General features: G+C 42.3%; 1 protein-coding gene across 3 annotated transcripts; it reads right to left on the bottom strand.

The window, feature by feature from the left end:
* Positions 1–445: 445 nt before the first annotated feature.
* AKAP5 (A-kinase anchoring protein 5) lies at positions 446–22090 on the bottom strand. 3 transcript variants are annotated; one of them, XM_087871577.1, is made up of 4 exons: positions 21863–21965; positions 20643–20897; positions 5191–5297; positions 446–4671 (listed from the first exon to the last, which is right to left on the bottom strand). In XM_087871577.1, exon 4 carries the CDS (start codon positions 4608–4610, stop codon positions 3123–3125), a length of 1488 nt encoding a protein of 495 aa, XP_087727703.1. In that variant the 5' UTR covers positions 4611–4671; positions 5191–5297; positions 20643–20897; positions 21863–21965; the 3' UTR covers positions 446–3122. The 3 variants fall into 3 exon arrangements, with proteins under 3 accessions (XP_087727703.1, XP_034289466.2, XP_034289467.2); XM_034433575.3 differs by having other exon boundaries at positions 446–5297; positions 21863–22090; XM_034433576.3 differs by lacking the exon at positions 20643–20897 and having other exon boundaries at positions 21863–22049.
* Between the last annotated feature and the right edge of the window lie 2496 nt (positions 22091–24586).

Below are 24586 nucleotides of genomic sequence, written 5' to 3'. Positions count from 1 at the left end.
ATCTTCCCTTGAAAGCCAGTTATTTGTCTCATATGGCTCATGTATGGATTTGGGTGTGTGCACATGTGCCTTTAAGTCAGTATTGATTCTTGGCAACAGCATGGACTAGTTCCAGTAGTTTTCTTGGAAACATTTTAGAGATGGTTTGCCATTGCCTACTTCCTAGGGTTGAGACTGAGTGCTTGGCCCAATGTCATCCAGCTGGCTTTGTACCTAAGGTGAGACTAGAGCTCATCTCCCAGTGTCTATCCTGATGCCATAACTGTACACCAAACTGGCTGTCTCATCCAGCTTCAGACACACCTAATTCTTCAAAGATTTCAAAAGTGACTGTACCTTCTCTTCCTGATGATAACATGAGATGCCTTCATCCAATTTATTTGGGTCCTTGGGTAATTGATACAACAGTGACATGTACAGAAAGCAAGTTTCATGTATAGCCAACTCAGGATGATCTAGATACTTTTTATTTTTAAGACTTGTATTAAAAAAACAATTGCAAACAGGTACTTTTACAAAGTATGTTGATGTGGAAATGATGGAAATCCTATGAAATATCTGTCATGGAATGTCACCAAGTTCCTTCCTTGAAAGTCTTCCAGTACCTGATAAAGAATTAACTGACTGTTCTAAAAAGCTTTTATTGATTGATTAAATGCTGTCAAGTCAGTGTCAATTCTTAATAACCACATAGATAGAATTTCTTGGATGATTTGGAGAATTTGGAGGATCAACATCTAGTGGCCTTCCCTACTTCTGTAATTTTGCTTAGAAAGTTTTGGAGTTTTGCTTTGCTTTTGCTTTTACCATATTTTATTGTTGACAACTTTCATACTTCTCTGTTTTTTCATTCATTGCAATTTATAAACATGGCCTGATATTTCTTAATTTATATTCATGGAATTTGGCTGCACTGAGTTTTCTTTGCATGATAAAGTGGGAATTAAGTTTCTGAAAACAACCTATTTAATTCAGTATACTCCAAATATCTCCCAATGCACACCAGAGGATACAAAACCCTTGAATTTAGTAAACTAGAGTGGATTTTTGCTAAAATGGTTCCTTGATGTTTTCTTTATAAATTCTCAGCTTGTTTCAGAGAGGTTGAAGTGCCTCAGTTGTAAATGGAAGAAAAATGAAGATTAGAACCAAAAAAAGCACCAGAATCCCTTCTTCTTTCTCTACTACCCTTTTATTCACTTAACTTCTTTGCTCTTCATTCTTTACCATTCAGAGAAATACTTCAGACCTCATGCAAGGATACCAATCTTTACTAGTCAAAAAGGCATGTATGTCTCTTAAGGCTGTCATGCAAGTCTGAAAAAAATGTATCTGCTTAAAGAATTGTAATATTCATTCCATTAACTAAAGGATTGTTTCCTTCTTCAAGTTGGTGAAGAAGATCAAAAAAACGGGCTGCTTTACTGGATCACAGAGATGTGGTGCTTTTATAAGATCTCAAAGACTTTCAAATTATTTCAAAATGTGTACAACCTTAAGCGGGGAAAGCAGTCCTTTACTAGAGCTCTGAACAAATCACTTGCCTTCTTCCATCACTCTATCCATCTTCCATCCTTACATGGAACTAGGGCAAGAACTATTTTAAGGCTTTTGTAGTCCTGAGTTTCTCCAACATGGGTAGATGGGAAGAGACTCACTGACCCAATTTGGGAAGGATTTCGTGAGAGACAGAGTAAAGGAGGCCAGAGCAGCCAGCTCTCAGTTGACTGTCCTGAAGCAAAGGGAATTGAAGAACTCAACAGAATGTTCCCCAGGGTCTGGAATTAGAGCGGCCTCTGAAAGATTTAGGCTTGTTCTCTCTTCTGCCCCACCCTCTCCCTCTCTCCTTCTGTCTTATTTAGATTGAATTTCGGGGAAAGGTAATTCACACTGCAATATAAACCCACTGTTTCAGCCCCAATGAGCTCTTATTATTTGAATTAAAAGTGTTTCAGAATTTGTGGTCAGTGGAAAACACTTTTAGTGGCAACAATTAAACTTTTTGTCATTATTGTAAAATTATACTAATAAAATCATTGTGGGCAGTAGTATCTTTTATGTCTTTAAAACTTACCATAACCAATGTCTCTGAATAGTCAATTGTCAATTTCTCTGAAGAAATGTTTGCTTCTCTCTTGATGGGGCTGAGATTCTTTGATAAAGTGATCGGTAGGACTTCAGAAACATTGAAGTCATCTACTATGTGAAAAAATATGCTTTTTGGGTACTGTTGCTCAATCTAATTTCTGTTTTGGATGGGGGTGTCACCAATTCCTTTTTCTTTCCTCAGCTCTTTTTGGGGAACCATTAACAGCTTGATTTAGAGCAGAGGTCTTCAAACTTGGCAGCTTTAAGACTTGTGGACTTCAACTCCCTGAATTCCAACCAACTCCCAGAATTCCAACCAGCTATGCTGGCTGGAGAATTCTGGGAGTTGAAGTCCACAAGTCTTAAAGCTGCCAAGTTTGGGGACCCCTGATTTAGATCCATTTGTTTAATAAATTGAGTTTCTCCTACCCTGAGCCAGATTTCTCCAACTTACTCACCTCCAGATGTGGAACACCAGTTCCTGTAATTTCAGCTAAAAATTAAGAAAGGCCAAACTTATCCGAAAGGCAGTGGGTTAAAAAAAAAACCTGCTCAATCATTGACAATAATACTTGAATAACTTGGTATTTGCAAATGAAATAAATAAATTGAGAAGAAAGGAAAGGGAGAGAATGGGCGTCTTTCCTAGATCTACTATAGAGAGTAAACCATTAAGACATGTCACCATGCAGCAAAAGACCCTCCCCACCTTGTTTTTACAAGCTGTTTATACAATATACATCCATTATACCAACATGCAAAATTAAGTTAATCACAGATATTGCAAATATCTCAAGGAATTAAGACCCTCCCTAATCTCTCATGCTAAGTTTAAATACTTCAGAACATCTGGCACATTTCCTCGCAGCATTAATACTGAACTGGTCATTAAGGATGGATCAAGCAGTGCTGGCAATGGGCAAAGAAAATCCAAATGGTACTTTGTTTCCTAGCACAAGCCAATTTGTTCAAATGCTTCCATTTGCCTGATACAGTAGCAGGCCCGCCTCTAATTTACAAAGAGGCTCCTGTGATCATAAAACACTGTTTTGTTTATTTTGCTCCAAAGCCATTTCATTGACAAGCTGCTCAACAGATGACTGAATGGCTGTCTTCACAAGCGAGGCAGCTGTTTCAATCAACAGCATTTCATATTGCTCTGAAGTCCAGTGTTCCTGGCTGTTGGTGCCAAAGGAAGATGGGACCTGGGAGCATGCCTGGTCTTCCTTTGCGTAGTTGCACCCTGCAGTAGAAGCTTTGTTTTTGCTAGTTTTTTTCTTCCCTTTTTGCTTGATGGCTTGGGGAAATGCAAACATTTCACAGGTAGGGGCTGATTCTTCTTCCTCATCCTGATCATCTTCAGCTTCAGTGATCATGATTACAATGCCGGCCCCAGGAATGGTAAACTGGTTTACTTCATTTTTCTCTTCCTCATCAAAACAAACCGGTATGTCTGAAGCCTCGTCTTCCATTACGGATGGGCTGCAATGCAACATCACTTCAATGGAATGACCTTCCTTCGCAGCAGCATCCTCACTTTTGGCCACAACATCAATGCCTGCCCCAAATGGCTGTGACTTGGTCTCTTTGGTTCCCTCTCTTCCTATAAGTTGTTGTTCACTTTCAGGCAGGTCCTGAGGAATGGGAGGACTGATCTCAACATTAAAACTGAACTTCTGATTTTCCAGCTCTTCAAAGTTTCCATAGAGGGTTCCATGATGTAACTGAAATATTTGCTTCTCTTCTTCAGTTACAAGTGCTGTTTCAGAATGGATTATTTCTGATGGAACTCCACAGTCAATATAACAATTGGGATCAGGAAATGCGTTCTCTCTATTGGAGAGTGACGCATTTTCCGTATTTGTCATGGCTCCACTGTCACTTTCTTCTTCCTGAAGACCTCTGCTGGGAGATAGTTTTGTATCAAGTGGAACTTCCATAGCCACCATCTCTGGCTCTTCATTACTTTTGTTGTTCAGGATGCTTGCTGTATCATTTCCTTTTTTCTCGCAGTCAGGCTGTTCTATTATTTCAGAGTGGCTGGCCCTTTTTTTGTTTCGGGAGAGTTTTAGGCAGGGAATTTTAGAACCAGAACTCGCATGGTCCTTAGGAAATCGTGTCCTGCCAGAATCTCCTATGTCCACATCTAGATGTACGTGAGAACAAGCCTGTGTTTGTTTCTTCAGAGAGGATTTGGATCTTCTTCTTAATGTCACTAGTCGTTTGAAAGCCAGCCAAGCCCCTCCTGAAGTCCAAAATGGATTTGAAACCTCTGTTTCATTGTGCCCGATGTCAGAAGACTGGTTAGCAGGCCTTAAGCTAAGTGAATTGGATTCATGGTTCTCATCCTTCTCTTCTCCCTTCTCACAATACTTTTTCCTTTTCTTAAAGCAAAAGATAGAAGCCTTTTTGTCTGGACTGTCAGGAGCGATAATTGGATCAGTTGTATTTGAAGTTTCCAATTGTTGCTCAGTGTCCATCTGAATTCCTTTTGCTGAATGTTCCATATTTTGGGCTTCCATTCTAACGTCTGTAAAATTGGTTCCTTTGCTGTTTCATTGGAAAGACACAATTGAGACTGATCTACAATAAAAGAATATCACTTGGTTATGGTTTCTTTTTGGCAATTGTATTTTGGAGATGATATGTTAAACCATTTATTTGGAAGCATAATTCCCAATAGTTATTAGAGAAAGGAAATCACCATGAATCTTGTTCAGATGTATGTCAGTAAGTTATTAATAAAGTCAATTTATTATAATTCAAAATTGGCCTCAAGGTGTTAGCTAAAAAAACAGAAGAAGAGGTTTTTTTAATAGCTAACTCGTAACAGTGCTCTTCTCTTCCTGAAGGAATTACACATGTATTTTGATGTGGTGGTGATATCCCATCACAAGTTCAACATTTAAATGTTTTAAATAGGTTGAAAATCAACACACAAAGTGCCTCCTATTCCATTAGTGAGGGACACAAGAGACAACAGCCATTTGCAAATCTACTTATGGCTTCCCAGTCAAAGATTTAGTTTGGAAACTCATTCAAAACACAGCAGCGGAAAAGGCTTTTTTCCTGATCAATTATGGAATGAAATTTCCCCAGGACCTTGCACATTGACTTTTTTTACTGCCTTTCAATCCATTTTCCAGCTAGTGCTTCTTTGGTTGTAAATGTGATCATTTTCTTCCTCAGTGGAATGGCATTGCAGGCATCTGCAGGAGGGGAGGGAAAGAAAAGGGAGGAAAAAAATGAATAGCAGCATGCTAAATTCACCCACACAAACAAATCTTCCAAAGAATTACCGGTAAGCTATTTTGTTAAGGAAGTGCTTACAATCTTGCCTAAATGGCTTCTCACCCCGCATGATATCCACAAAGCAGGATACCATTCCTCTTTATAGGAATGTAAGTAAGTGGAATACAGGAAGATCCTGAATTTGAATTACCCTGTACAGCCGGGTTGATAAAACTGAAGCTTCCAGATGTGCAAACAAGAAGAGAAAACGGTTGTAGCACCGTCATCAGCTTATGAACTTCAAAAGGGATAAATAATGTGTCTTTAGAATTTATATGTTGCTGAAATTGCCTCCAGTTTCAGGCAGATCTAGACAACATGGACAATGGTAAGGGATAATGAGACTAGCTGTCCAACAAAATTAATTTATTGATTTCTTTGTACAGGTAGTCCTCGACTTACAACCACAATTGAGCCCAACATTTATGTTGTTAAGTGAGAAATTTGAAAGTGATTTTAGCTCCGTTTTACGACTTTTCTGGCCACATTTGGGAAGTGAATCAGTGCTGTTGTTAAATTAGCAATGCCGTTGTTAAGTGAATCTGGCTTTCCCATTGACGTCGCGTGTCAGAAGGTCACAAAAGGGGTCACGTGACCCAGGGACATTGCAAACATCATAAATATGAACCCCTTGTCAAGCATCTGAATGTAAATCACATGACCACGGGAATGTGGCAACGGTCATTAAGTGTGAAAAATGGTCCTAAAAAAGTCACTTTTTTTCAGTCCCATAGTAACTTCGAACAGTCACTAATTGAACTGTAGTAAGTCAAGGACTATCTGTATTTATTAAATATATATGCCACCCATCCCATGACCCAAATCAACCCTATTTACAATTATAAATCAATGAATACAAAGAGTCTAGGCAGCATCCAGATTAGCATAAAAATGCAATATAAAAAATACATTAGAAGGCCACATATTTCCCATTCCTTGTTTGCACATTATGCATACAGAACAATCGGCAAGTAAGTCAGGCTTTTTGCTAGCATCCCCTATTACAGTCTGCAATGGCACTCTAGGGACTCAGGCAAAGAATATTTTGGATTGGAAATGTTTGGGATTACATCTGCAGCCTGCAATGCCCATCGTTTGCTACCCGTCATTCAGTTTTTACTTTTTTTTTTTGCATTTAACTCCAAGCTGACGTTCAGTTTTTATTCTGCAATGCTGGATCATCAAGCTTTTCAGGGGCCTGTTACCCCAATGAAAATAAATGTATGAGGTAGCATGGCTTTTTGTTGGTTGGTGAATCGATTGTTAGATTTTTAGCCTATTTTTCAGTGGTGAAATCCAGGTTCTGTGGGCGTGGCTTGGTGGGCATGGCTTGGTGGGTGTGGTAGGGGAAGGATACTGCAAAATCTCCCTTCCCATCCCACTGCAGGAGAAGGATACTACAAAATCTCCATTCCCACCCCGCTCCTGAAGGAAGGATTGTTATGTAGGTTCAAGGATCAAGCCCAGTAACTCATAGAAGTCATTCCTTTTCTATTAAATATATTTATTGTTTCTTTTTTTCTTCTTAACAGGTATCATGACAGGAGAGAGAGAGAGATGAAGGAGCGGGATGGGGCTTATATACTAAGGAGGCGGAGTCAAGGTAAGGAGGAGTTATGAGGGGGTGGTTATTGGAAAAGGGAATTAATATTTACATTCTTTTGATATATATATCAATCAATCACAGGGTTAGTCATTTACATATGACAAGGATATTGCAAAATCTCCATTCCCACCCCACTCTGAGGCCAGCCAGAGGTAGTATTTGCCGGTTCTCTGAACTGCTCAAAATTTCCGCTACCGGTTCTCCAGAACCTGTCAGAACCTGCTGGATTTCACCCCTGCTATTTTTTTTCCAGGAGCACAAGACACCTTAGCATCTCTCTTTGTTTTATCCCCACAATTACCCTGTGTAGTGGATTTAGGCTAAGAGAGCATTTGGCCCGAAGTCAGCCAGTAAGTTTCTATGGATGAAGATGGGCTTGGACCTGTGTCTCCTGAAGTCTAGTCTAACACCTTAATTATTACAGTACATCACCCTGGATCTCACTGCCTTGTTTGGAAACTCCAACATTTTGTGAAATTGGGTAAATCTGATTTTAGCCATTCTCTGTTTGAGGAATAAAAAATTGAGGCAATGCAGCAGCCCCAGGACAAAGCATTTCATCTCTGCGCTAGTTGTTTTCCTTTACTAAGCCCGATCCAGAAATAAGTAAATACAGGTAGTCGACTTACAACAGTTCATTTAGTGACCATTCAAAGTTACAACATCACTGAAAAAAAGTGACTCATGACCATTTTTTACACTTACAACCGTAGTAGCATCCCCATGGTCATGTGATCAAAATTCAGATGCCTGGCAACTAGTTCATATTTATGATGGCTGCAGTCTCAGGATCATGTGATCCTTTTTTGCCGCCTTCTGACAAAGTCAATGGGGAAGCCAGATTCACTTAACAACCATATTACTAATTTATCAGCTGATTCACTTAACAACTGTGGCAAGAAAGATCATAAAATGGGGCAAAGTTCATTTAACAATTGTCTCACATAACAACATAAATTTGGGTGTCAATTGTGGTTATAAGTTGACAACTACCTGTGAGTAAATAAAATAAAAACATAAGCAATCCTGCTGTTGGCTTGAACATATAGCAGGGGTGTCAAACTCGATTTCATTGAAGGATGCATCAGGGTTGTGTTTTACCTGGGGGGGGGGCTGGGGTGGTCATGGTCAGGGAGGGTGTGGCCAGCTCGATGTCACTTGTGCCAGGGGTGCCTGTGGTGGCCCGAGCGCTTTACCAGCGAAAATGGGCTCCCAAGCTCCATTTTCAGCCATGACGGCAGTGGTGAAATCTAAAATTTGTTACTACCAGTTCTGTGGCTTGGTTGGGGGGGGGTGGTAATGTGACTGGGTGGGCATGGCCAATTTTTTTTCTTTTAAAACCATTTTTTCTACAACCTCTTTGGCGAAGAGGTTGTAAAAAAATGGGTTCAAAAGGCTCTGACGATCCCAGCTGAGCTGCCTGATCGGCAGAGGCTTTTTTTCTTTTAAAAGCCTCTGCCGATCAGGCAACTCAGCTTGGATCGTCAGAGGCATTTAAAAGAAAAAAAGCCTCTGCCGATCAGACAACTCAGCTTGGATCGTCAGAGGCTTTTAAAAGAAAAAAAGCCTCTGTCGATCAGGCAACTCAGCTGGGATCATCAGCTGATGATCCCTTTGACGATCCCAGCTGAGCCGCGCGATCATCAGAGTCTTTTTTTTACTTTTAAAAGCATTTTTTCGGCCGAAGAGGTTATAGAAAAAATGCTTTTAAAAATTAAAAGAAAAAGCCTCTGATGATTGTGCGGCTCAGCTGGGCATGGGGGGGGAGGGATTTTTGCTACCGGTTCGCCGAACCACCCGCCTCCATCGCTACCAGTCCGAACCGGGAGCATTTCACCCCTGCATGACGGCCTCCTACAACCCTCTGCCAGTGAAAACGGAGCTCAGGACAGCCATGGGCTGTGGGCCTGTCCTTTGCTGTTTTCAGGGCAGCCCCGCGGGCCAGATCTAAGCACCCCGTGGGCAGATCTGGCCTGCTGGACTTGAGTCTTACACCCTAACTTAGAGCATTCATCAAGGGTGCCTTGCTGCTTACTGCTTACCCTTGATTGCATAGTTCCTGGTTCACTCATTCACAAATTATGGAGGTCTGATATAGTGCATCAAAAAATTATTCTGTCCTAGATAGCAATTCACTACTCCTAGCTCCATGCTGTAGCAGATACAAAAGAGCTTGGAAGTCCCTAATTTCTAAGAATATTCTCTACATACCAAATTGTATTTAAACTGCCTGTCTGATTCATTACGGGACGACCCAAGGTATGGCAAGCCAACAGTTTCATAGGGTGCTTCCCTAAAGTCTCTTTACACCAAAACATTTTGACCCAATCTTCAACATAGAGGGTGCTACACTTTAAAAAAGACAATACAAATTCTAGGAGGGATGCTTTATTTATAGGCTCAGTTCCCTTTCCATAGCAACTGCTGCATGAATCATTAAGCCCCTGAAATACGCCCATTCAATGCATCCTTAGGTCTGAAACTCTTCATCCAGAGCTATTAAGAGCCCCAAAATTCAGTGGGAGGATACATATCTGGCATTTTAAAAGGTCCTGGATTCACTCCTCAGCATTTTGAGGTGCATGTGTTAGAAACGTAAAATGATTCTGTCAAGAAATTGAATTTTCTGCTCTCAAGGGATCCATGGAGAGATGAATGCTCCTAGGAATGAACTCAGGACAGTATTTATAATTCTTCCAAAATACACGGCTAATCTAATTTAAAAATATGGCCAAGAATCTAAAGCGCACCCCCCCAGTGGTGGGATTTAACCGGTGTAATAACCAGTTCATTGAGAGCACATTTCGCATGCGCAGTCCATTAGAAAAGTCTGTTACAAGCAGTGTTAAAAACACTAAAAACAGCTGAGGTGTGGCAATCCAGTCTGCCACACCAATCAGCTGGGCTTCAAACGAACAAAATAAAGGTAGGTATAGCGCAGGGCGGGTGGGCCCAGCTGAAGGTCGGAGCAAACTGGTTTGCTGTCAGCTGATAGTTAGAGCAACTGGCTCGCCCGAACCAGACCGAATAGTCTGAATCCCACCCCTGGGCCCCCCTCCCTTTATAAACAGAAATATCCCACACGTTGACAGCAAGTGGGATTCTCTTTTGACACTTTTTCGCTTGTGTACCTCATGGAAACTCCATGTGATCATTCAGCATCAACATCACAAGATAGTTTAAGGAAGCATACTCCCCCTCCGCCCAAAAGTAAATACATTTTTGGCATTAAAGCCAAGAATCCTAATTCCTGTTCAAGTCACTAAGATGGGTGGTTGTATTAATCAAATCATAACCATCCAATCCAATCCATCAATCAATATAGGTAGTCCTCGACTTACAACCACAATTGAGCCCAATATTTCTGTTGCTAAGTGAGACATTTGTTAAGTGAGTTTTCCCCATTTTACGACCTTTCTTGCCACAGTTGTTAAGTGACTCATTGCAATTGATAAGTTGGTAACCCAGTTGTTAAGGGAATTCGGCTTCGCCATTGACTTTGCTTTTCAGAAGGTCGCAAAAGGGGATCACGTTTGGAATGCTCCAAACATCAGTTGACAAGTGCCTGAATTTTGATCATGTGACCATGGGGATGCTGTAACGGTCGTAAGTGTGAAAAATGGTCATAAGTCACATTTTCAGTGCCGTTGTAACTTTGAATGGTCACTAAATGAACTGTTGTAAGTCGAGGACTACCTGTATTTAAAACTAAGCCAAACTTCACTCTATCCTTGACAGTTCTGTCAATTTTTTCTCCTGTCTTTTTCTGTATTGGGATGGCGCAGTGGCTCAGTGGTTATAAATGCTGAGCTTGTCAGCTGGAAAGCTGGCAGCCCAGGTTCAAGACCCAAGCGCCATGTCATGGGGTGAGCTCCCATCCTCGCCTCACCTCCTGCCAACCTAGCAATTCAAAAGCATGCAAAATGCAAGTAGATAAATAGATACCACTTCGGTGGGAAGGTAACATGACAGCGGAAATGTCTTCGGACAACACTGGCTCAATGGCCTTGAAATGGAGAGCAGCACCACCTCCTAGAGCCGGCAAAGACTAATGGGATAAAATCAGCAGGGACTCCTCTTTTGTACTTTTTCTATATTTATTGTATTTTTAAGAAAAAAAATCAGCAGGCATGGTATTCATTGAAAAATGAGCTGAAAATTGGTTATATCTGCACTCACCCACACATCTTTAACTTCTTTCTGAAATCTAGAAGAACTGCTGCCAGAACTGCTGATAACTATAGGCTAAATGAATGACTAAAACAGCTTCCAATGATAAAGACCATGTACAGGTCCAATATTATAGCAAAAGTCACAGCTGGCTTTTAAATAGATTAAAACTTAAATTTCCGAACAGTCGTGTATTTCAAACAGGATTTGCTGCCATTATATGATATATTTAAAAATATGTCAAGGGAATTATAGCAATTATAAAGCACTTATTGTAAAAGAAATGTATTTGTATATGTATACCAAGTATATATACTTGGTATATATATGCTCTGAATATCATCTTTTCTGTCATCTAATTATCTGTTGATCCATCCAACCTTCCATCCATCATGTTGCTCAGGTAACATCAGGAGGCTCTCTGGCTCAGCGATGGTATACAGTACATGCAGAAGGGCCCAGGTCTGAGTTCAGATCCTCCATTACAAACCTCTATAGTACTGTACTCATTTTGAAGACTACTACCTAAGACCAAGAAGAATCATTGTTCCCAGATAGGATTTGATTATTAGATGTGGGATAAGTGGGTGAATTGGTGGCATCCTTCTCTGTGGGCCATGGCAGCTAAAACAGCTGGAAACTGTAGTTTAGCCTCATTTGGAGGGTCACCCTGCCCAAAAGGTATGACTATAAAACACACCCCTTCAAACAAGGGCATTTACACTTGCAGTCCAGACAAGATATGGCCGGACTACCTGTGTGATGAGCCAGGACAAGGCACGAAGGTCACCCAGCCAGCTGAGAGTTCAAACTCCCCTTTAATGCTCCAAATTTCCCCTCAAACGCTCCCACGTTCTTGACAAGTCCCAGAGCAAAGTGCGTGCACACTCACACGGCAGCCTCTGGCTGTGCCCAATCCATCAAAATAAGGGAACAGGGAAACGAGTCCACGAAACAAGGAACAAACAATGAGTCCACAAAGTAAGGAATAAGGTACTGAGTCCACGAAGTCAGGAAGAAGCAAGCAGTCCTGCAAATTCCAAATGTCTGTACTGGCACATCAAACGCTACCAATTCAGTGTTTGTTCCCAACAAATGCCCCTCCCCACAGCAGCTCCTTAAATCTCAGTCCCCAGGTGCACCTTGTAAAGAGAAACGGGGCACTCTCCTCCCAAGTCATCCGGTCGGCCTGTGCTGTTCCCGCCTTCTCTCCACTCTCCGTGCTCGGGGAACAGGAGGGGGCGGTCCTTGCTCATCGCCTGAGCTCGGTCACTCATCATGTCCACTGCTTGCCCTCTCTTTGTCATCCTGCCCCCGTTCCACCCTGCTAACAAGTTGTCCCAATCCTGAGAGGCCCTGGGCTGCCTCAGCCTGCTCCTCCCCAAATTCCTCCGAAGCCAATGAAACCACCCACTTGATCTCCGTGAGCTCCAGCTCCAGCTTGTCCTCTTCCACAGATTCAGGCTCCAATGGGGACATGAAAACCTGTGACCAGTTATTGTTACTGATGAAGCATATATACTTATTATTCACATTATCTTTGCTCTCATGAAGTTTGTTGCATGGTATTAAGAATGGAACAGAATCAGGAAGAACACTATAATTGGTATGAGGCAGTGGTGGGTTCCTCCTGGTTCAGCCCGGTTCTCCCGAGCCGGTAGCGGTAACGATATGATGTCACCGAACCGGTTCTGCCCCCCCATCCCCCCGTGCCCCCCACCCCCTGCGTTATTCTTACCTTTTATTTGGTCCCACCCCCAATCTATTGCTGCCTCCTGAGTCCCAGCTGATGGCTAGAGGAAAAAAACTGTTTAAACTCTTGCCGCGGGGCTTCAAAGGGCCGCCCTACAGCTGATCAGTGTTAAAAGAAAACAAATGAGTAGACCAGTGCCTGCAAAAATACATGAGTAGATCAGTGTCTGCAAAAATAAATGGGTAGACCAGTGCCTGCAAAAATACATGAGTAGATCAGTGCCTGCAAAAATAAATGGATAGACCAGTGCCTGCAAAAAATAAATGGGTAGACCAATGCCTGCAAAAAATAAATGGGTAGATTGGTACAGCTCTGTAAGCAGTTAAAAGCCTGGTAGACCAGTACCTCTGCTAAATCCTAAATAATTGTCACATGACCATCAAGCCACACCCACAAAATAAGCCACGCCCACAGAACCAGTAGTAAAAAAATTTAGAACCCACCCCTCGTATGAGGTAGTGAGAAAAGGTTATGCAAAATACTTAGTCGCAAAGTAAATATACCATACTGCAAACATGCATTTGAATGAATGCTTCTTTATTTCATAGTCCATACAAGCAGGTCTACCCATTCCAACCATTACTGTGCACTGGCTCCAATGAGGGAAAGTAGCAGCTTGTAATTATCTATTGTTATATCTATTAAGAGAGCCAGTCTGGTATAGTGTTTAAAGCACCAGGCTAGAAACTAGTAGTCACAAATCCAGCTGGGTGACCTTGGGCCAGTCACTTTCTTTCATGCCTAGGACACAGGCAATGGCAAGGGATCTGTCCCTGCAGTCACCAGGATACAAAGGCACATACAGAAGTCTATTAACCAAGTACTATATATGCCTTTTTCATACGTTTTTTTGTTTCAGTAAGACTTCAGTAAGTAGTAAGTACTAAAGACTAGCAGAAGATTGCTCAATGGCTTTCAAGAGTAGTTATTAGCCACACTTACCAACTGTGCTAAAGACTATCATTGGGATTCTGCTACTGATGTTCCATTAATAAATTAGTCCACAACCTCAAAGTTTTCACTTCTAGCAAAAAGGAAAAAAAGTTGGTCATCAAAGGAGGTATTACAGAATTCAACATTCATTAAATTATTATCTGAAATTTTTCAGTCTCTTTTGTACAATTTCAGATGTCACTAATGGATTGTTTTTCTCATAGATAAACCTATTTTTGTGGTTTTTTTGTACACTACTAAGAAGAGAAACCTTTGTTCTGTGCTAAATTTCTGAGTGCTCAATTTCATTGAAGAATTCTATCACTAACAGGATTTTTTTTTTTTACTTTTCTACTCCTATAATGCCATGTATTACTTCATGTACTCCTATTATATCTCCTGTTTGTCCTTAACCTAAAAAGTCCATCAGCCTTCTATCCTTCCAAGGTCAGTAAAATGAGGATCCAGATTGTTGGGCACAATATGCTGACTCTGTAAACCACTTAAAGATAAAGGTTCCCCTCGCATATATGTGCTAGTCGTTCCTGACTCTAGGGGGTGGTGCTTATCTCCATTTCAAAGCCGAAGAGCCAGCGCTGTCCGAACATGTCTCCGTGGTCATGTGGCCGGCATGACTAAATGCCAAAGCCACATGGAACTCTGTTACCTTCCCATCAAAGATGGTCCCTGTTTTTCTACTTGCATTTTTTACGTGCTTTCAAACTGCTAGGTTGGCAGAAGCTGGGAGACGTAACGAGAGCTCACCCCATTACGCAGCACTAGGGATTCAAACCACTGAACTGCCGATCTTTCGATCGACAAGCTCAGCGTCTTAGCCACTGAGCCACCACATCCCTGTGAACCACTTAGAGAGGGCTGTAAAGCACTATGAAGCGATATATGTCTAAGTGTTACTATTATACATCCAATCCAAATAGCAACTTGTAGATTTATATAATTTTTAAAGTATCCAAATGCTTTCAGATACAGAATTTGCTCTTTCCTCTCAGACCATAACTATAAACCAGGATCAGGGGATCCAAAATCTTACTTGAAAATCCCCAGTCAGGAAAGCAGCATAAAAATGAAAGTGGGGAACCTTATGTGGATAATTTTACCCTTCAGTGTCCCCATGCTTGGAGAGACTTTTTGAAGTTCTTCATTGTCCCAATTTATTTTAAAACTAGGGAGGCACAATTTCAGTTCAAGCACAAACTTTTTTTCAAAGTATCCAGTTCAATATTCAGTTGCACAGAAAGAAAACAAGCAACATAAATAAAATACATATGTGAACACATTCACATTTGCCCTGTTAAAAAACCATTGGCTATTTGATGTTTGTAAATGATGTTTCAGCTTTAGCTAATAATATTCTTATGTACTCCTTTTCAATGCTTGTAGCTGGTTTCTATATACTATATATTTGGACTAATAGGAAAAAAGAAACAAAGGCTGGGGAAATTGGCCACACTAAAATAGCATGGTCAAGAATGGAAAAATCCTTCTTCAAACATGGGGAAAGCTTTATAACACATCACATAATTTATTACCAGCCCAGAATTATTGTCACTGACATAAGTCACTTGTTACATTAAGCTATGATGTGGTAAGTTTACTTTGAGTTAACCTGATAAATGAACCCATCCATTATAAACCAAGCAACTATGAATCACTTAGCTAACATGATTTTGAAAATCCCAGGACCACTGACTGACCCATTAGAATTTGAAGCAAGTACTTAAATATATTAATGCTTTGAACTTCATTCAAGATAGTGCTTCTTCATCAGAAATGCAGTAAAGCACCATCTTAATAACCCTCATTTTGGAAATTAAAATTTTCCCATCATCAGCTCTTCTAATATTACTCATCAAAAGAATTATTATTACTAACGATGTATATACCCCGAACTTGAACGAATAGACATGAAAGCTAAATCATAGTTATAGACATAAATTTATGCCTTGTAGCTCCAGTGTAACATTTGGAGTCCGGTATCACAAAACTACATAGTTAAATCAGTCTTCCTTATCGTTATAAGAGGTAGAATAAAAATTACTACAAATCTCATGTTTAAAAAAGTGAATATAAATGCACATTTTCAGAGTTCACTAGAAAACATCTGACATCCCAAAGAAACCCTAAGGATTCTTAAGTTTTTTTCCCCCTTGAGTATTTAAATCCATCTGCCCTGTTTAAAAAACCACTGGCTATTTGATGTTTGTAAACGATGTTTCAGCTTTAGCTAATAATATTCTTATGTACTCCTTTTCAATGCTTGTAACTGGTTTCTATATATTGTTCAGTGCACCATACCTATCTTCATACACAATTCAGCAACAAAAATAGGAATTACTACTATTACTTATCAAGGCCTAGCCCTAGCATCAAGTTGTGAGTCAGATACCATACTCAGTCAACAGTATTGTGATAGGTTAGCTATGGTAATTAATCAAGGCTTACACCTAGTAAGGATATAAATGAAATGGTTTATACTAAATATGATTTGGTATGATGTAAGGGTTACAGTAGATACGAGGATTGGTTCCCTTCTAGAATCTGATGGACCTTGAGATAACAATAAATTTATAAAGGTGAAGCAAGAGAAAATAAGGAGCAATCAATCATAAAATGTGGTTTCTGGGTTGTACATCTGAAAACTCAGTTCACAGTTAATACAAAGCATGTCCTGTTCTGATAATGTGAATTAAGCCATATTTTTGTTAATATGTGTTCCTTATTACTTACACCGAAGGCTATTTTTTGAACCTTCCCACTGAGTACTCTTAAATAGAGACATCAGAGTATGAAATCAGTTAGATGTCAAACAAATATTCCAAGTAATGACAGAGCAGATTATGTTAAGAGGCATTTTTATGATAAATGCTTATATAAACTAAAGACAGAAAACTCCATATGGAAGAGACGTTCTCACTGTTCACACAGGTGGGAAGAACAGTTATATAATGCTCTCTGCTATGGCATACATTATCTATCACTTAATCACATTAAAAATATACTCCTGGCTTCATTATGGTAATTACTTTTACTCATTCATTTATATATGCTTTTAATAGGATTAACATTTTATCAGATTCAAGGTGGATTCCATTTAATTTTATTAGGTCGCAGGCAGCCTTCCTGCGGCAGCCTTAACAATGGGCACAAGTAGCATCCATGTAGAGCAGTGTTTCTCAACCTTGGTAGCTTGAAGATGGATGGACTTCAACTCCCAGAATCCAATTCTGGGAGTTGAAGTCCACCCATCTTCAAGCTACCAAGGTTGAGAAACACTGATGTAGAGTATTTCTTCGGTTATTCCTTCTTAGATGGATATCTGATTTGCTTTCTTTCTCTTTATTTCTGAATAGTCAAGATTAATATTAGAGGCAAGGGCTTCTGCAGGGTATGGTTCAAAAAAATCAAGATGGCAGCTGCAATCGAAGCTCCATTTGTTATGTGTACAGGTAAGCCCTCGACCTATGACCACAACTGGGCCCAAGATTTATGTTGCTAAGTGAAACATTTGTCAGGTGAGTTTGGCCCCATTTTAGGACCGTTCTTGCCATAGTCGTTAAGTGATTCATTGCTGTTAAGTTAGTAACACAGTTGTTAAGTGAATCTGGCTTCCCTATTGACTTTGCTTGTCAGGAGGTCACAAAAGGTGATCAGATGACCCCAGGAAACTGCAACTGTCATAAATATGAGTCAGTTGCCAAGCATCTGAATTTAGATCTCGTGGCCATGGGGATTGCTGCAACGGTCGTAAGGGTGAAAAACGGTCATAAGTCACTTTTTTCAGTGCCGTTATAACTTTGAATGGTCACTAAATGAAGTGTTGTAACTCGAGGACTACCTGTATAACATGTGTAATATCTTTATCTTTCTTTATCTTTTATTAGATTTGTATACCGCCCTTCTCCTTTCGGACTCAGGGCGGTGAACAGCCAGAATAAAAACATTTGTACACAAAAGTTAAAATAATTTTTAAAAATAATTAAATGAAATTTGGCCCATAATTTAAAACATTTCAATTAAAAATCAGTATCAAACGTTAAAACCAACATGGAATCAGGCCAGCCCGGCTAACTGGAAAAAGTAAGTTTTTAGGGCCCGACGAAAAGTCCGGAGGTCTGGGATCGCTCTTATCTCTGGGGGTTGATCGTTCCAGAGGGTAGGTGCTACCACAGAGAAGGCTCTCCCCCTGGGGGTCGCCAGCCAACATTGTCTGGCTGACGGCACCCTGAGGAGGCCCTCTCTGTGGGAGCGAACTGGCCGGTGGGAGGCAATTGGTGGCAGAAGGCGGTCCCATAAGTACCCCAGCCCTAAGCCATGGAGCGCTTTAAAGGTGGTCACCAACACCTTGACGCGCACCCGGAAGTCCACCGGAAGCCAATGCAGCAGTAATAGATATAACAAACAGGCAGAGCTTCAATTGCTGGGTCAGGGCCACTCTCTTGATTTTTTTTTATCATTCTGGTAGAAACCTCTGATTAGAGCTGCGATTATATCTGAAGGCTATGATGACTTTTTCGCTTTTATAGGTGATCAGCAAATATTGAAAATCTATAGCGTTGCGTGGCTTTCCTTCTCATGCAGTAGATAATTGCATAAAAGAGATCACGGCTGGCTTTTCCCATTTCCCCCATGCCCCTCCCCAGGGAAGGCGTTTTCACCAAGCCTGTCCTGTGCTATGGACAAAAGCTTTCTCTGCACTGAAGCCCATCTTAGGACTGGGTTCCCATTCACCCAAGGGCCCATTGCATGGTAGGCGCTTGCCATTAAGGCCTCTTCCTCCCAACACATGGATGGTGTAACTCTGCTGTTCTCCTTCAGTAGGGTTCACTATAGGACAGAAAGGGCCAGAGAGAGTCCACATGAGCCAACCCATGGTCCCTAATCAGGGGTGAAATCCATCAAGTTCTGACAGGTTCTGGAGATCCGGTAGCGGAAATTTTGAGCAGTTTGGAGAACCGGCAAATGCCACCTCTGGCTGGCCCCAGAGTGGGGAGGGAATGGAGATTTTGCAATAGCCTTCCCCCAGGAGTGGGGTGGGAATGAAGATTTTGCATTATCCTTCCCCTGCCACACCCACCAAGCCACACCAAGCCATGCCCACAGAACCGGTAGTAAAAAAATTTGGATTTCACCATTGTCCCTGATGCATCAAAGCAATTAGTAAAAAAAAAAGCCTAAGCTTTCTTGACATCTCTTGGAAGTAGGGATTTTCTGCAGCAGCAGCATGAAAGATGAAGCTCTGCGCCAGATCTGCCACGGAAAGAAGCTTCCTCTTCTTCTTCCAACTTTGCAAATCCTTGGACTAAGCAGAAGGAATGGCAGCAGCAGCCAAAACTGTACTTCCTTTTTCTCAAAGGCAAACAGCAATTGAAGATCACTTACTTAAGCAGGCTTGTTATTCTTAGCCGACAAAAATCGTACATTTTTGCCATCAAGAGTTATTTCTAGATAATTTCCCCAGAAGCTGCATGAATCTTATCTCAAAGAAGAGACCAGCATATTTTGTGTGTGTGTGTGTGTGTGTGTGTGATATGTGGGTGCACAAAACTTCTAATTTTGTATCAACAGTACTGTAAATTAAACATTGCAGTATGTCTCAGCTACATTATCTACGCATTTCTTCTTCTTTTTGCACCTAATCTGATCCACAATTCTGATTTATAATAGAGATACTACAGCTAATTTGCATATACCACTTGCCTTGGTGTGGTGCTGGGCAGCTTGCTTACAAATGCATGACATCATCCTCAACCTGCCCCTGGTCACCCATTTTTCCTTGGGTTTTTTTTTTGGATGAAAAGTAATTTTCCAGTCTCTGCTGGTCCAAGCAGCGTGCCAGCCCTGCTGTCAAATGTGCTGTGCATGCGTCATTCCTTTAATCATGGTCACTCTTGGCCATTTTTCCTAGACTCTTAGACCAGTCCACAGGTGGACCATTCATGTTTGAATCTTTCTTGGGGGGGGGGAGGTTCTATTTAATTAGTCTGCTGATAGACCAGTGAAACTGTGAGCCTTAACTCTGGGTGTGTGTTTGTGTGTGTATGTCAGTATCTCTCTATATGTGTTTTAAACAGTCCCATGGAAGCATCCTAAAAGCAATGAAATGGCAACGGAGGGACAGGAACCTGGGGCCCGAATGGTGTGGAGGGGAAGAGAAGGCTACATGAAGGAGAAAGGGAAGGGCAGCAAAAGATTTTGTGTGCCAGAGAAAAAGAGAGTGTGGGCAAGCAAAGAAAAGAGCAATGAACACCAAAACTTTTCCCAAACACTCATAAAGAAGAGGCATATGCACACAAATGCCCCACACGCACATATATAAACACACATAGACACCCCATTCCTTTCTCTCCTCTCTCAGTGCTGATGTGCCTCTCAGTTATCCTGGAATTTATTGAATCCAATAACATTAATGGCTGAACCTTTTTTTTATACTGGGGCTTTTTGCCAAACCACATCCTGGCAGAAAGCAAGAATTGGATGAAATTGACAAGAATTTATTCTTCTAGCTCAAATGACAGCAGGAAGCTGAAACAGGGATGCCTCTGGTTATTTTCCCACCAGCTCACCTGTGGAGTTCATCCATTCATCATGAGCAAGAATTCTTGCACTCAGCTTGGGGTTGAACTCAACAAACAATATTATACTTGAGACTGTATGGGTCTATGACCAGGGATGTTGTTTGCTCATGCAAGTGAATAGTCTCAAAAGTCTGCCCAATTGGTGCTTGCCTTCCAGGCATGGGTGGGAAGGATAAAAAAGAAAAAAAAAAGCAGGGTGATGTACCAATCAGGGCCATGGTGGCTGCTGTCCAGACAGAACTCCTGGCCACCTTTTTACCAAAGCCAGTTTTTACCAAAGCTTGAAATCCAGACAGCAGCTTCTTAAACCAGCTTCATTTCCAGCTGGTTTCAGCACAGGAGGCAACCAGCTTAATTAAGGCGGCTGGGTGGAGTTGTCCTACTCAAGTGTATATTCAAGAGGTCCTGTGGTTCAAAACCTAGCCCTCTGCACCAGGTCCCAAGTATGATAATGCAGAATCTTGAAAACAGAAACAAAACGGGGTGCTTACTTCTAGTCACAAAAGTGTGCAGCCCAGCTTACCATACTGTGCCTGGTGATTGCACTTAACAGTTAATTGATTGCAACTTAATTGTAACTTAAACAGTTGTCTGCTTGGGACCTTCATTTGTTTCAAGCATCCCATGCCAGCATAATGGCCCCACTGATGGCTCCCATTTCACAGTCCAAAAACACTGAGGATGCCAAGCAGCGGTTCTGGTCTGCTTCAAGGCACGACGCACATACTCAAGGGAGATGCCCTGCAAGGAGGAGGCCCAGCACCGGGGGCATCGTTTCTAACCCCCACCCGGCAATAAAAGAGCGTTGGCGGCTATTTCCCCTTGAAACCCCTTTGCTCACACAAAGCCTCCTCCGAAGCACGCTCAGCGGGGACTTTCCCACTCGTTACTCTCCCGTTCAAGAGAAAGGCTCCCTCAACTTCCCTGAGCGTGAAGCGTACTCAGAAGAGGAGGAGGGGGAGAGAGAGAGAGAGATGCTGCTTCCAGTTTGGAGGCACCGAGCAAAGAAGCCGCCGTCTCCTCTCCTCTCCTCTCCACACACCCACACCGAGCAGCTGTCCTTGCCTTGCGCGCGCTTAAAATGTCCTTGTGCACCGGGAAGAGGGGGGGGGCGGAGGGGGGGGGAGCGGGCATTAGCAATACAGCCACGCGTTGCAAAGATCGCCGCTTAGCGCCCTTCGCACGGTGCACCTGCACGGAGAGAGCGCGGCTCCCAAGGCTGCAAGGAGCGACGATCGCGCATCCTTTGATGGGCTCCATCCTCACCCCCACCTTCCCGCTCTTCCTTCAAGGGGGCGATCACCTTAAAGCACCCCCCCGCCCCCTCCCCAGCGCTCCCGGCTTTGCATTTGCCCGCCTCGGCTCCGGCCAGGGCACCGCGACGGCTGGCTACCTCCTCTCCGCCCGCCCCCCGCCCGGGCTCACCTGCTCCCTCTCCAAGCCCTTCTCGGCTCCGATCCGCCGCCTCGGCGGTTGAAGTCAGCGCTCGCCTCCGAGCGGCTGCGGCGGCGCCTTCCGTCCCTTCTTCGCTTGCCGCGGCAGATCCTCCCACTTAACTCCCGGGGAGGGTGGAAGGAGCGGAGCCCGGCCCCCCACCCGCCCGTCCGGCTCTGCCGATGCCGATGCCGATGCTAAGGAGTCGCCCCGAGAAGGAGGGTCCTGGCGGAGCTCAGGCGCAGCAGCGACGCCCTTTGTGGCCGCCGGCTGGCCCTCCGGGGTCATCGCCCTGCGGCGGAGGGACGGGAAGCTTTCAAGGAGGTGAAGAAGATGCAGGCTGTGTGGCGCTGCGGGCGCGTTTCTGGTGGCTGCCTGCAACGCTTTTCTTCACACGTGTAGCTGTCAGGTTTGTAGGCACTCCTGCTCACTTGCCGCCTTTGCAGGTGATAATGGAATAATGGATAATGGCATAATGGCATATATGCCATTATGCCATTATCCATAATATATATATATATATATATATATATATAAATACTGCCTGTCACCCTAGATGTGCCTGGTCTCCCTGACCTGCACTAGCAGCGCTGGCTGGATTTGATCATTTTATCCCTTAGATGTTCAGCTGGCTGCAAGACTCTCAAGAGGCAACCAACACACACACACACACACCCCATTTCTCTTCTTAACCACCAGGGCCTTGTGCCTGATCCAGAGCCATTTGCATCAGTCCTATCCCAGCATCTTAAACCTCTCCACCACAGTGGCCACACTAAGCCGCCAGGGACACTAACTGAGGTTTTGGGAATTGCAATCTACCCCCCCCCCCCCCGCTGAGAAGAGCAGGTGGCAGGAAGGCTGGATCTTTTGGGCAATGGCTTTGCTGAGTCACAAGCACTAATGTCCTGAGTGGGATGCCCAGATTTAAACCTGGCATCTTGTATGTTCAAAATTAGGATTTGCCTATTGATACAGGGTTTCTTAGCCAGCTGAGCATCATGCGAACCCAATACGGATAGTTCTCAACTTACGACTGGTCACTTAGCTGCCATTCAAAGTTACAAGAGACCTCTTCAAAGATACTTACAATGAACCTGGTTCTGAAGTTCCAATGGCCAGGGGCCCCCCATGATTAAATCAGTGTTCCCCAACCTTTCCAGGTTGGTACCGTGGCACGGGGGGCGGGGAGGAAAGAGGGGATGGTTTTGTGTAAGGGGCAGACACATGGGTGCACACAGCTTCATTTGCAAGTGAGGCTGTGAGTGTTGGTGCCCGTTGCTTGCATGAATCAGGCTATAGATAGGCCATGGCCTGGTAGTGGGCTGCAGCTCACATATTGGGGACCCCTGAGTTACATGGCCACATGTTGAGTACTTGGCAACTAGCCCACATTTATGACTATTGGCAGTGTTCCACATTTTATTATGTTTCTGCCAAAAACTGGCATTTTATTTCTGTTTTTTTGCAAAATAGCCCATAATGAACAATGGGTTTGCTTTACAACTAACATGCTTACTTTAGGACCATGGCTTTGCTTAATTTCCACTGCAAAAAAGGTTGTAAAAAAGGTCTGATAATGTGCTTTACACATTACAATATATCACCGTAATAGGCAGGCTCCATTACGTCAGAAGTCAAGGACAAACTTTATATGAGAAACCAAGATAATAATCCCATGACTGCTCTGGTCTATCAATATATGATAAAGTCCATTGCTAATCAGTGGGTTTTCACTGGTTATAAAGTGGTGAGGGCTATAACTGCAGCAAAGCCAACTTTTGTTGTAAAACGAGTCCACGTTTTTAGACCTAAAGTACAACTTTCTCTCCGGAAGCACAAAACTACATGCATAGAATTCAAGTGGGTCTTGGAATACTAATTTTCTCATTCTAATCTTTGAAATTTAAGAATTAGTTACAAAGACAAAATAGGAATCAGAAACAGAAACCTAGGATGTGAGTCTGATAATGATCCTTAAGAAAAATCATGGAAGCAGTAATTGAATACAAGTCAGCTCTATGGATGGTGCCCACCTTGTGGATCATGTCAATTCTTCAGCACCCATATGCCTTGGCTAAGCAAATAAAATGTAGGTGAGATATGACTTTGTGAATGCATTTAAAAAAAAAAAAACCTGCTTGGAACTCATTAACACCATTTTCCCTAGCATTCTCTATTTTTAATGTCACTCTTACTACCACCCTCACCCCCACACAAACACACACACCACACACGGACCTTTTACAGTGTACAGTGTACAATACAGTACAATTTTCTGACTGAAAATTCTAAATTCTGGATAATTTATTCAGATCATGTAGCAATTCTCGGGGGTAGGTTTTTCATAGCACCTGATTATCACATCCCTGAACTGCAAAATAGGATTCCCCAACTGACAATCTATGCAATTTCTGTTCTCTGACATTTATCCTGAAATAACCTGCAAGGTAGCCAGGTTTTGTGTGGTAGCACGCAAAATCAGGCAAGGATAATTAAGAACTAGTGATTTTATGTTACTATTTTAGCATTTATACAGTACTGTTCTGATTATTAATTTTAATTCCATTCCTCTTTTGTCACTCACGTGTAGCTGAAGCAAGCTTCTTAGCATTCTGTTTTTAATGCTGGTTTTAGTTTACATTCTTTGTATGTATGTATGTATGTATGTATATGTGTGTGTGTGTGTGTGTGTGTGTGTGTGTGTGTGTGTGT

The sequence above is a fragment of the Pantherophis guttatus genome, chromosome 1 (assembly GCF_059756535.1).
Source record: "Pantherophis guttatus breed Tessera chromosome 1, ASM5975653v1, whole genome shotgun sequence".
Lineage (NCBI taxonomy): Eukaryota > Metazoa > Chordata > Lepidosauria > Squamata > Colubridae > Pantherophis > Pantherophis guttatus.
The sequence above is the reverse complement of the archived record's forward strand: the minus strand, read 5'-3'. Positions and strand labels throughout refer to the sequence as shown.

Bases quoted from the DNA above. Each gene is read 5' to 3' on its own strand.
- AKAP5 (XM_034433575.3), bottom strand. From the start codon at position 4,610: ATGGAAGCCCAAAATATGGAACATTCAGCAAAAGGAATTCAGATGGAC.